This window comes from Centropristis striata, chromosome 15, assembly GCF_030273125.1.
Source record: "Centropristis striata isolate RG_2023a ecotype Rhode Island chromosome 15, C.striata_1.0, whole genome shotgun sequence".
NCBI classification, from domain to species: Eukaryota; Metazoa; Chordata; class Actinopteri; order Perciformes; family Serranidae; genus Centropristis; species Centropristis striata.
In genome coordinates, this window is record NC_081531.1 from 24,809,514 (window position 1) to 24,823,737 (window position 14,224).

General features: G+C 37.6%; 1 protein-coding gene across 1 annotated transcript in view; it reads left to right on the plus strand.

Annotated features, from left to right (window-relative positions):
* The first annotated feature begins 260 nt into the window (after positions 1–260).
* Positions 261–14,224, plus strand: part of LOC131986775 (CXADR-like membrane protein) — a 77,146-nt gene continuing 63,182 nt past the window's right edge. Inside the window, exon 1 of the mRNA XM_059351881.1 lies at positions 261–503. Coding sequence (XP_059207864.1) covers positions 470–503 — 34 coding nt within the window. The 5' untranslated portion in view covers positions 261–469. The remainder of the gene's footprint in view (positions 504–14,224) is intronic.

Consider the following 14,224-nt stretch of genomic DNA (forward strand, 5'->3'; position numbering starts at 1 on the left):
GCTAATAATGGTAGGGAATGCCTCGTACTATAAGAACGTGATAGAAACAGGAGCACTTCAATGTCATGTTGTCCCGTCGGAGGATGCGTGTGTCGGGACGCAGTCCTGTATGATGGATCAGAGGTATACACTCATACCAACTGTAGAGGGCCCCATTCTACCCGCTGCTGCAGCACACCTTTGTTGCACCTCCTCTTTTGATTCCATGCAGTGGGCTGCAGGGCACGACGGACACACAGAGGCTGCTGCTGCTGTGGACTCGTGTAGATCAGGGAGTAGGCTGAGCTGAGGGGACGCTGGAGGAGAGCTTTACTGTGATCACTGGAATAGAGAAGATGCTGCTGCTGCGCCTGGATGAGGCAGAATGCTGACGCTGCGTGCTGCGCGGCGTGCTGGGGACATGCGGTACTCTTCTGTCCTCCGCCAGGTCACACTGTACTTACTGTAGACACGTCTCCTCTCTGCTGGGATGCCTGCTTCTCCTCCACTCACACTCTTCTTAGGTAAGTTCCCTTCACGGTCCGGCTACAGCTGCGATCATTGATTCCATGCTGAAAAAGACTGTATGACTTGTATGTGTGTGTGCATGTGTGTGTGAGTGAGTGAGTGTGTAGCCTATGTGTGTGTGCGTGTGCATGCGCGCGCTATTATTGTTTGCAAAGTACATTTGGAATGGATCTCTAGTATTGTGGAAAGCAGTTTCACATAGTGAGGTGTAAAATGTCAAGCACGAGATGCTGCAGTATTGGCATATTCATAAATATACAATTTATAAATATTGATATCACTCAATACAGTAAGGTGATTGTCAAGATGCCATTGAGGACTACGTCCAAATGACAATGTTGAATATGAAAATAACATAATCTAAACATGAGCTATTACAAAGGTCACTACAGCGTGATTATGATGCACATTAATATTTAATGAAGGTAACATAATAGATGTCAGTGTGTTACTTTAGTGTTGCAGGAAAAGTAGGAGCTGTATCCAAAGGTCACCACTACAGCCACTCATCACTGATTGTTGCTATATCAATGTTTTGTTTTGTAATTACATATGAAAAATATATTGTTGCGTACGTGTTGTAATAGGGCTGGGCGATATGGACCAAAAGTCATATCCCGACATATTTAGGCTGAATATAGATATAAGATATATATATCCTGATATTTTTAGCACAAAGTGAGAGCAAATGTTCAGTCAAAGCCAAATATAACATGTCACAAGTAGTTTTATAGAAACCGTTTATTTAAGTGAACATAAATACTGTATAACAACAGGAGTAGCTTTTTAAAAAAGTCAAAGCTCCATAAAGTGCACATTTAAATAAAAGTATCTTAAATAAAAAAAGCCTATACAATTAAATAGGTCAATCTTTTTGTTAATATATTTGTATGAGAAAATAATACAGAACATTACAAAATAACTAAATAGGACAAACCCTAATAAGGGCAAAATTTATATATAAAGAAAGATTTTTTTAATTTTATTTCATAGGCTATTTTTATTTAATATTTATACTTTATTTAAATGGACACTTTGTGGAGCTTTGGTTAAAAACGGGGAGTTCTGTTGTTATACAGTATTTATGTTCATTTATGTCACAAGTAGTTTTATTGAAACTGTTGGTTTGTCATATTTGGCTTTGACTTTGACTGAACGTTTGCGATGAAAATATCAGGATATATATCGTATATCGATATTCAGCCTAAATATATCGGGATATGACTTTTGGTCCATATCGCCCAGCCCTACAGTCTAGTTGTTGAACAAAATGATGATGATGTTGTTAGTGACTTTCAGTAGTTTACACTGCGGCGGCTGTGGCTCAGTTGGTAGAGTTGAACCACCAACTGAAGGGTTGGTGGTTCGATCCCTGACCGGCATACATGTCGAAGTATCCTTGAGCAAGATACTGAACCCCAAATTGCTCCCGATGCTGCGTTCATCGGTGTGTGAATGAATTCCCAATGGTGGCAGGTGGCACCGTTTAGGGTAGCCTCTGCCACCAGTATGAATGTGTGTGTGAACGGGTGAATGAGCGCAGTCTGTAGTGTAAAGTGCTTTGAGTGGTCGCAAATCGACTAGAAAAGCGCTATATAGGTGCAGGTCTATTTACCATTTACTGTGCTGGTTGTTGAATTTTTTCTGCAATGAAAAAAGTTGTCATTTTAAATGTCATTTACAATTTGGTACATATGTCATAGCGTTTTACTTTATTAATAAGGCACTTGATGAGTTGATCCATGGAGAAGTGACTGTTGTTGGTTTCCACTTCCTGTGTGTGTGTGTTAGAGCATGCATCAGACACGTGTGAGCACATCTTAGCGGCGCACTCAGCCGTCATAACAGCACAGGGCCATGACATTACCATTAGTCCGGTTGTCCATGGGGTGATGGCAGCTCTCATTAGTTGCATTATGGGAGGGAGGTTCGACAGGCCATGGCAAAAACAGTTTCTTCCTCATGGCACTGCCTCATTCACTCTGCAGTTGCTTTTGTCACAAATTAAATGCAGCTGAAGAAATATGATGGAGCCACAATTAGATCTGAGTTTTTAATGAAAACAGTTGTGTTTTCTCAGAGAGAGAGAGGGGGGGGTTGACGGGGGTCTGCATTCTGTGCAGTGCTGACTCAAGTCCAGCTCACACCCTGGCAACAGTGTAAAGATTCTAAGGCATGCTGTGCTGCAGGCTATTATAATTCAACAACTGCCTATTCTTGTGACCTTGACAACCAAGGTGATACAGTGTCCTAGGCTAGTATCATACAATACAGCCATCATTCATGCTGAGGAGAGCCAATTTTCCTGATGAAAAGGAATTGTCAGATACTGAATGAAAGACTATTGCTGGATTTGTGTGCCAGGATGATGACGAGGAAATGAGGCTGGACATATACTCTATATAGGCCTATCTCCTTCACACAGCTGCTACACTGTGTTCATAGTAGTGGCGGATGGGTTTTTCTCCAGGGGGGGCTATAACTCCAAAATAGACATACCTTATACCAAAAAGACAGTGAACATGTACGAAGCTATCACACCAGTGTATTTACTAGAGCCAGGACTCGATTAAAAAAATATCTAATTAATTAGAGGCTTTGTAATTAATTAATCGAAATTAATCGAATTTTAATTGCATATAAATATTTGAGCTGAGAACAGTGAGAAGTAATTTTTTTCACATGGATTTTTAGTATACCATTGAATAATGACTGAATACATAAGCTTAAGCAACACAAATATTGTTTATTTTTGTTCAAGTTCAACAGACCAGTGCAAGTGTAGCAATAGCATATTTAGAAATATAGTACATTTCATAAATTCAGGTAGCCTATTGGTAGGTAGACCTTCTGTAAACTAGAATACTTTGCTTTTTTAAGTAAAACACAATCCATGCTAGCTACCACACTAGCCGCTATCTGCTATATATGTGATATGAATGTCATTAACTTGCATTGGAGCAAAATCCGTGTCAGTTTCACGGAAATTTGCGTGATTCCGTGGCTATTCCACGCATTTTAAGTTAAGCGAATCTGTGGCTATTTCACGGATTCCTGTGAGACCATGTTGTATTTTATTTACTTTTGAAAAATGTCTTATTCAAGCTAATGTGTGGTGATTGTTGGGGCGACGCCCTCTATTGGCCGGCTGCTACTGGTTCATAGTGCATTTTTATGTTATCTTTCACGTACTTATTTTTGTGGCTGATTTCCCTCGCAGTACAGAGAAATATCCCAGATATTCTCAAAGATCAGCTGGAGCCAGTATCTCCCACATCACCTGACATGAACTGCTCCGAGTTGATCACACAAACAACGAGTTAAGCCGTATCCGTCTCCTTGTCTCTATATATAGAGGAGATCACCAGCGGCAGGCCAAAGGATCTGTCAAGTGTGGAGATGACAGAAGTCTCCAGTGCCAGAGGTTAGGATGTGACATCTTGCAGGGCTCTGGCAGCCGCCCTCCTTCCTATCTATCTATCTATCCCCTTCATCCTTCTCTCTTTTCTTCCTGTCTCCCCTTCTGCCTCTGCTGTGTCTTCTAGCTGACTTTGACAATCACAAGACTCAAATAGGTGGATAGCTCCATTTCTTGTTGTTCTTTGGGAGTCAATGGCGTCCACTCCTACCCCCTCTCTCTCTGATGCACATGCCATCTCCTCTTTGCATCAGTCCACATTCACCTTGAGTCTTACTGCACGCTCGCAAGCATTTCCCTTGCTGCCTAGTCAGAGCACAGCATTGTCACATGTCATGTGCAACTTCCATTCACCTCAGGATGGGATCCTTTTATCCATCGTCTTATCACAACTCCATACCCATTTATTTATAATGTGATAAACTTAATAACAAATCTTAAATGTCAAATACATAAATCATATTAATTATATTGACATTGCAATACTAAGTAAAGATTAGAAAGAATTATTGGTCGACTGATGCAGGTTTTTTTAAGGCCGATACCGATTATATTGACATCGGTCTTAAACGATCCCCGATATGTGCTGCCGATATTTTTCTTGAAGCCGATATTGCCTTTTCTCCCTCCATTTACATGATAAAAATGACACATTGATAACAAATGTTACACAAGTCTCAATTTAAACAAAAAAAGAAACATTTATTAACAAAACAAACAAACATGTCAACAGTTGGATAGCAAACAATGTGTATGTTGTTCTAGGCCTGGAGGTGGTGGCGCCTCAGATGATCCACATATTTGATGTGTTTTTCTTTTTTCTGGTATCAGCAGCAGCTCACCAGAGAATGGCAGATGTTGCACCGAGCCTTGCCTGCTGTTGGCTCAATGAAATGGGATAATTGATCGGTGAATGCACGCACGTATCGGCCGATGCCGATACAAGTAAAAAACACAAATATCGGCTCGATATATCGGCCTACCTATAGCAAGAATGAAGAACACTCTACTCAGGAGATGTTCTTATTCCCAGCCCATCAAAAACTTGCTTAACTTAAGCAAGTTTTAACCAGTGCGCTGCTTTTTGTCAAATATAGCAGCGATTCATTCATCCCCACTTCCATTAGGGAAATTAACCTGGTTGAACAATGATGGTGATGTTGATGTTGATGTTGATGGTGCCGATGAGTTTGATATTGACGATGATGATGTTGTTGTAGATGTTGTTGTTGGGGACCTATGTGTTTGACACTTTACCTGGAATTGCCTTCTGTGGCACTATTGTTTTTGTTTTGTTTTATTTTTAGATATATATTAGGGCCAGGACTTTAACACGTTAATTAAGATTAATTAATTACACAAAAATGAACTTGTTAAAAAAATTGACGCATTTTAATTGCACTTATTTTTGCACCGCGGAACGTTTCTCACTGGATGAGTTTCAGGCGGACTGATTATACTGGAGCACCAACTAGTGTTCATGAGTTCAGACAACAACAAACCACAGTGAACATGAAGGAAGAAGCTGATGAGACGCTTTGGTTGGCCCCGAGGATGATGGGACATTTAGTTACAAAAAACCAACGGATGGAAGCGTCGATAAGAGCATGGTTGTGTGCAAGCTATGACCCTAAAACCAAAGTATTCTAGTTTACAGAAGGTCTACCTACCTATAGGCTACTTGAATTTCTGAAATGTACTATATTTCTAAATATGCTATTGCTACACTTAATGGAAAAATTGCACTGTTCTGTTGGACTTGAACAAAAATAAACAATATTTTTGTTGCTTAAGCTTATGTATTCAGTCATTATTCAATGGTATACTAAAAATCCATGTGAAAAAAATTACTTCTCACTGTTCTCAGGTCCAATATTTATATGCGATTAAAATGCGATTCATTTTGATTAATTACAAAGCCTCTAATTAATTAGATTTTTTTTTTAATCGAGTCCCGGCCCTAATATATATATAATGAGGCTGTAATCTGTTGTATGTATGTGTTTATGTCTTTTATACACCTAGACTGCAACCAAATTGCCCAAGTTGGGACAAATAAACTATACTTGACTTGGCTGAGAGGCTGTGGACAGAGCACATTCAGATATCTAAATGTTTATGTTTGCACTGACAGTAAGTTGTTGTCAGCTGGAATAATCTTCATTTCACCTGATTTACATGACTGTCTCCACTCTGCTCTGGTGTTCCCTGAGATTGGAGTTTGTGTGTACAGAAGCTCAGCTCTGACACAGACAAGGCTCACAGTGAATTAAAGGGTTGTTTCATCCATCTGTGAGAATCCTGCCTAACCTCTAATGCAGTGGAAGTGACTGGAATGACTATATAACTTACAGAATAATTCTATGATTTTGTAGTTTTGGTTTTTATTTCCTTTATCATAACATGTATGTGACCTCACTCACTATTCTGGTGAGTAGCGTATTATAACTAGGAAGAGGAATCAACTGGAATAATTATTTAAAAAGCAGATTAAGCTGTTGCTTTGGAATGTTTCAATGTTTACCATGCATGGGTATGTTATACATATTATATAAGAAAGGAAGTTAGTCAGTAAGGATGCTATAATGTTTCAACTACACAGCATAACAACGAGTTATGTGTCTTATCTTGCATATGTCCTGCACTGCAAAAATGTGTGTCTAAAAACAAGAAAAAAACTCTAAATCTGAGAGAAATTATCTTGCTGCATGGACAGATAATTTCACTTGATAATATTTATTAAATTAAGATTATTAAATCTATAAATAAGCATGTTGAACACTTGAAATAAGAAATTAACTCTTAAAACAAGATAAATTATCTAACACTTCTAAATCTAAAGTTTTTTTTTATCTTGCTAAGAAACCAATAATTGTCAGTGCACTCTGCTCGGGCCAGATTATCGCTGCTTGCAACCTTAATTTATCTTGTTTTAAGAGTTAATTTCTTATTTCAAGTGTTCAACATGCTTATTTATAGATTTAACAATCTTAATCTAAGAAATCTTGTCAAGGTAAATTATCTGTCCATGCAGCAAGATCATTTCCCTCAGATTTAGTGTTTTTATCTTATTTTTAGACACACCTTTTTTGCAGTGTGGACAGACTATACTATACAAAACCAAGTGTGTTAACCGTTTCTGTCAATATAAAAAGACAAAACGTCTATGGAGTGTTTTAGTGATTCAACTTGTGTTTTTTGTAGTCTGTGTTGTGCCGTTTAATTCACGAATAGAATCAAGAGAATCAAGAGAATCAAGTTCACCGTTAACCCAAATGATCGAAAGAATTATTGATATCTTGAAGATATTCAGCTGCCGAGTTTGTATGACTTTTTATCGTGGTATTATAGAAATTCTCACTTGATATTAGGTCTGAACAATTAATCAAATTTTAATCGTGATCACGATTAAAGACTAAGACACTAAAGACTTTTCTGAACTGTTTATTTTTAGAAGATCAACTGTTTTAGGTGGCACATTTGTAGCCATGAGGTTGAGAACACTATTTTATTTTGTATAGACTATGAAGTGTTCTTCAGTTCTGCTGTTACTGTTACTTATTTAGGAAGGTATTGTACAGCCCTAGGTCTTTGTAACAAGTTTTCAAGTGATGTTACCAACTTCTTCTCCTGAGTGTTGTATGTAGATTTTCAATAGGCTAGTGTCACACTCAGTTTCCCTGTGTTTTATGTCTTATTTCAGTTTATTATATAGCTCAAGTGTAAGTGATCATTCACTCACCTGGATGAACGCAAAGCAGGATGTGACGTAGTACTCAACGCCACAACAACACACGCCATCTGTAAAAGCCGGCGAAGCAGTATTGCCAATTTAGTGACTTTGTTGCTATATTTTGTGGCTTTTCAGACCCTCTTAGCGACTATTTTTCAAGAAAGCGACTAGCGACAGATCCAACGACTTTTTCTGGTATTACTGGAGACTCCATCTTACTTTTTTTAACGAGCCGTGGGGGCTTTTCTTAACGAGGGGCGTCAAGTGTGCAAATTGCTAACAGGCTAACAGTTAGCTCTGTAGCAGTACAGTGTGTATGTGCTGCTGCTGCAGGAGGTGTTCACTTAGCGATCTCTGTTTGTTTGTCTGTTGTTGTCTCTGTACAACAAGCACCGGACACTCTGTGTACACACTAAAAACTGTTCCTATTGTTTGTTTAAAAGTAGTGCAATAAAAATACAGATGTTTTCCCTAACATTATGAATAATAGTGATTACAATATTGATCAAAATAATCGTGATTATCATTTTGGCCATAATCCTGCAACCCTACTTGATATGCAACCATGAGTTTTAAAGTATTATCTCAAGGTGCTGTAACAAAATTACCAAAGACTCCTTTGACAGCAGACGCATGACATGATGCTGTGGAACTCACTGCAGCTGCATGTGTGTGTGTGCGTGTGTGTGTGTGTGTTCAGGCATGTGTAAAGGGTGAGTTTTAATTAGCTGAGCACAGCAGCAGGGGGGAACTTTCCCTAACTGAACCATCTCTTCAGCCAGCTGACAAAAATCAGTGTGACAACGTCTTCTCTCTTCCCTCTCACCTCCTTCAGATCCTCCTCACCCCTCCCTCCCTCCCTCCCCACACTGCGTCCATCCAAACAACCAAACCTATCTCTCTTTATCGCTCAAAGCATAACTGGGGAGTTTTGGGAGCAGCTATGCAATCGATACTATTCAGTGGCGGTTCTAGACCAATTTTACTGTGGGGGCCAAGGAGGGGCCAGTGTTTAATCAGAGGGGCACATTTAAAGGCAAAGATGATATTTAAGCATTCAAAACCTTTATTATAGCTTATTTAAAAAAATCTAATTTAAGTTTATTTGGAAGATACAAATACACTGATTGAAACAATGAGACAACTATTTTTGTACAACAATGACATTTCTCATTTTTGTGCACAATTACTTTTTTTTTAAGTGCAGTCCAGTGAGAATGATCTTTATATATATATATATATATATATATATATATATATATATATATATATCAACCTGGTCTCACAGGAATCCGTGAAAAAGCCACGGATTTTGAGTTCCGCAAATCCGTGGCTTTAGCCACGGAATCACTCAAATTTTCGTGAAACTGACACGATTTCGCTACAGTTCAAGTTAATGACATAATGACATGTCATATCCCGTAGCTATTCCAACATACAAAGTGATTATGTACATTCACTGAGTGAATATTTAGAAAATAAAACATATATTTCTCGCTAGAAATGTGATCAAAATCCATTTTTATGCAGAAACTAAGTCAAAATATTGATTTTTTTCACTAAAAATGAGAGAACTGTCCTCCATGTTTTTTGTTCTGACCGCCGGGACCTTGAAAGTCACGTGACTTGGAAGAAACCAATAGGAAAAAATATCCATGGAATAGCCACGGGATATGACTGTCATTAACTTGCATTGTAGCGAAATCCGTGTCAGTTTCACGGAAATTTGAGTTATTCCGTGGCTATTCCACGGATTTTGAGTTAAGCGAATCCGTGGCTATTTCACAGATTCCTTTAGGAACAGGTTCATATATACATATATATATGAGTTTACACCTTGAATTGCTTTTGAGAATGTAAATGTGTGATTGGATTTAGGACAGGGAGCACCCCTCCAACCGGCTGCTGACAGAGACTTTTTTATGACTCCATTTTCCTGTAATAGAGACCATATGTTCTCTGTGTTTTCTCTGCTAGAAACGAGGTTGATTTTAACTTCGAAAATATTTGTCTTGCAATATTAATTCCACCTACCCAAGGATTTATAGGCTGCTCAGTCATGCATGTGGGTGCGTTTCCTTGGGTGTGCTGCCGTGATTTAGCACTGTGCTCATGTTTGGTTGTCAGTGAAACAGTTGTTTGTGTTGTAGACAGTTTTTTGCTGCGTTCACAACGATACCAATAATCTGGCCTTTTGTAAATGACAGGGAGCAATAGTGCAATAAATGCCATTTATTCCGGTTTCCTGTGAGCAGTGACTGGTACAGAGTTTAAGATTCTGACACTGGAAATAAAAAAAAAACATCTGATCAATCTGACAACACTACTGCAGGGTCAGTCTGCTGTCAGAGTTGTGTCCATACAGGTCTCAACAGCAAAGGAGAGCTTCTTAAATATATTGTGCAAACTTGCTGTAGTGTTGTCTGAAGTAACCTTCTAACTCAAGGATGGGCAACTTAAATGCTGGAGGTGGCCACAATTTTTCATTATTTCATTATACACTACAGGCCAAAATTTTTGAAGCAACTTAAATGTTCTGTTCACAATGGCTTTCTTAAAATTCAGTATGGATTCTTTGGATTTTTGGATGTGTTTACTGCATGATCAGACTTTACCTTTATTGAATTGAACCATTTTCCTCAATTGACCTTTAGGTATAGATTAATGTTAGCAGACCATTGCTGAATAAATGTTAACAAAAAAAAGAAGGGCTTAGTTTTAGAGATGAGAAGATTTGGTAGAGTCACAACTTCAGTGCAAAGGTAAAAAACAAATCACAATTTGCATTATTCACATTAACTCTTTGGCTTCTGAGAGTTTGGATACAAAAATCCTAATAAACCTCAACTATAACTCTGACAGACTATCACAGAAATGGCTAAAATTGAAGCAGCTGAGTCAAGAAAGAGTACAGATTTATACATTAAGGAAAGGATACACAAAGTCTAAGCAATAAAAACCCAAAGACCTGATAATTGTAGTAAAAATGTGTTCTTATAAGTGACTCTTTATATAATAATCACATTTATTTAGTTGCAAAGTATAGCAATGAAACTACTACTACTTTTTTGTACAATTTCCTTTCAACTTTTTTGATTTGTAAGTGGTATAAAGGAAGGACCTTGGCATTAATACGTTGGCTGGAACGTGTTTGGAATGAAGCAATATTTTCTCTGGAAATGAAAAGCAACAGAGTGAATTGATCGCTGTTTGCTCAGGATATCAAGTGAAGCATTCAACTGAGGTTAGGGGACTGCTTTGCTTATGAAGCAATTTTACTAAAAGAAACCAAAGCTTTTTTCTCCTGTCATACTCTCCTGACCCTCACTCTTGCATTCCCTCTTTGAGTGCAATCTGTTAGCAGAAGGAGGAAAACAATGTCTTCTGTGAATCGTTTGTCTGATATTAACTCTCTGGAGTCTCCAAAAGCTCCAAATCATGACTCACATTCAGACTAGAAAACAAAGCAGCGTGGAGCCCTACTGTAAATTTACCTCTAAAGTTCTGGCTGTAAACTCCATGAGGCCAGTTTCAGTTTGATGATGATATACCAAGTAAAACTGGAGACAAGCTCAAATATATTTAGTATAAAATGATAGAACTGGAGGTAACACTCTTATATGTTATATTTGCAACCTTTGTTCACATTTGCAATATTTAAAATTATTCCTATTGAGCATGATAGTGTTTTGACAGAAAAAAAAAATCAAAATTACATTTTATGTTGGACTAAAGGACTAAAAAAAGACACAAACTGACTAAAACAGACTCAAAAAGGCACAAAATGGCAAAATAGACACAAAATGACCAAAAAAGACACAAAATGACCAAAAAAAGACACAAAATGACCAAAGAAACCCAGAATAAGACACAAAATGACTAAAAAAAGACACAAAATTACCAAAAAATACACAAAGTGACCAAAAAAGACAAAATAACAAAATAAAGACACAAAAAAAGACACAAATGATCAAAAAAGACATGAAACTGATTCAAAAATGGACATAATAGCCCTATAAGACTCCATAGAGTTAAGTCCTCCTGGACAGCCATAACAGAATATACCACATATTAATATATCATTCAATTATTCAGGAGGTCTGTGTGTTTCTGTGGTTGGTGACATTAAGATTGCTGTTTATAGTGAACTCTGAAAGTAGAAAGCTTCTTAAAGCTGCATATTGTTCCACTTCCTACTGTTTCTAATGCTAAGATAATGCTAGTTTAAAACTACAGCGTCCCGCTCACAATACCATGGGTGGTGTGTCAATTAGGTTTTCGACAGAAAAACTAATTAGATGTAATGCAGTTTGCTTCTATTTTTAGTCAAAGGTTTTCCTCGAAGATTTTTCAAAAGTGTTAGATGGTAATGCAGGTGTGTTTCCTTCCTTTTTGCTGGTTGTTTTGTCACCAGATGACTTTCTCATGTCTATTCTTAGCCTTTCAACTGTGGTGCTCCTGTAGGCTGACAGCCTAACTGCAGTGAAAGGTTTACAATTAAAAACACTAAATGCTTCAGTTCCTGCTGTGATACCTACCTTGGCTTTGTGTATCATGATAATTCAGGAAAATACATGCAATTTACAAGAGCTGAAGGAGAGTAAAATATATTGTTTTAGGTTAAGGATGTGATATATCATATATGTTATAGAAACCTAGATGTTGAAGAATGAGGGAATATTACTCCACATTAGGCTTATATATTCACTCAGAACACAATTATGTTACACACACACACACACACACAAATATATCATAATGGTAAGCCTTTATATTTCAACAGCTTTTTCTGAACACATTATCAACTAAATAAAGTATTTGCATATTTAACAGTTCATGAACATATCCATATTCTCAGAATAATTTAGCTGAACTTGAATTACTCACTCAACCTATGCTATATAAGTGTTCAAAATATAGATACAAACACATGATCAACTTCCATAGCAATATATATGCAGCTGAATGTTTAGACTGTTTTCACTTCACTTGGGTTGTCCTAATGAAAATCTACAGATGCTAACTGGTTTTGCAAGTGATACTTACATTAATATTTTCATATTTGTGGTTGAAATTTGGGGGGAAAAGGGAAAAGCAATGCACTACGAGGCAATATTGCACTCATGTAATGCAATGGTTTAGTAAATATTTGTTCAGTATATACTGTTAAAAATTTGTGAGAAATAACACAGTAGAAATTCACATATACTCTATTGATAATCTGTTGAAAATCTACAGACAAAGTGAAACAGTTGAATTGGAGCATATTTATATGCGATTAAAATGTGATTAATTTCGATTAATTAATTACAAAGCCTGTAATTAATTAGATTCATTTTTTTCACATGGACTTTTAGTATACCATTGAATAATGACTGAATACATAAGCTTAAGCAACAAAAATATTGTTAATTTTTGTTCAAGTCCAACAGACCAGTGCAATTTTTGCCATCAAGTGTAGCAATAGCATATTTAGACGCTAGCTGCTATATGTTTTGCATTGAGGTGATACTTGAGGCTGGATGTGCTGCGGTGATATGTGAATTCCTTGTTGCATAGTAACACAACCATGCTCTTATCGACGCTTCCATCTGTTGGTTTTTTGTAACAAAATGTCCCATCATCCACGGGGCCAACCAAAGCGTCTCATCAGCTTCTTCCTTCATGTTCACTGTGGTTTGTTGTTGTCTGAACTCATGAACGCTAGTTGGTGCTCCAGTATAATCGGTCCGCCTGAAACTCATCCAGTGAGAAACGTTCCACGGTGCAAAAATAGGTGTGATTAAAATGCGTCAATTTTTTTACGCGTTCATTTTTGTGTAATTAATTAATCTTAATTAACGCATTTAAGTCCCGGCCCTAGTATTTACATATGAAAAAAAATGTGTCTCATGTTATGAGTGACTCATAAACTGTAACTTCAATATGCTGCAAAATCCTTTTGACTTTGGAAACTCTCAGCAGCAGCTTTTCCAAGCTGGTCACCTTTAATGTCCTAATCCTTTTGGATATTTGCTGCAGGAAGGAAGAAAGGCCTTTGAAATAAGCTTTGATTCTCATCAGTTGACATCTTGTCACTGACTGTTACATATGGATATAGTAATAAACATCTCTCAGCATGATCTGTTTCTTGTTGCCTTATCGCATTCACACCATTGAACAATTAAATTTCAGGTTATCTTCCTACACCAGATGTCTCAGTTATTTTCTTCTTGGACAGGGAAGAAGAAAAAAATTACCTGACAGCGATCACACAACCATAACCATTTGTACTTTATTGTGCCGATAGCCTTAGTCATGGAGAGGAATGTGTGGAATCAGTGTGGAGAGGGCAACAGATACACTGAGAAAGGATTAAATTCCCCCTAAAGGCACACAAGGGCTTATCCGTTGATGTGCTGGATGAGGCGTGTGTTTCAGGAGCACTCTCCAACATGTCAACAGTAATTCTGGCTGCACTGATAGAACTGACATACCAGTGGCTAGAGACTAATTGGGTAGCTCTCCTTAAATTTGACAGCACAGTGGAGTAAAAACAGTCCAGAAAAGAGAGCTCACAAGCTGGT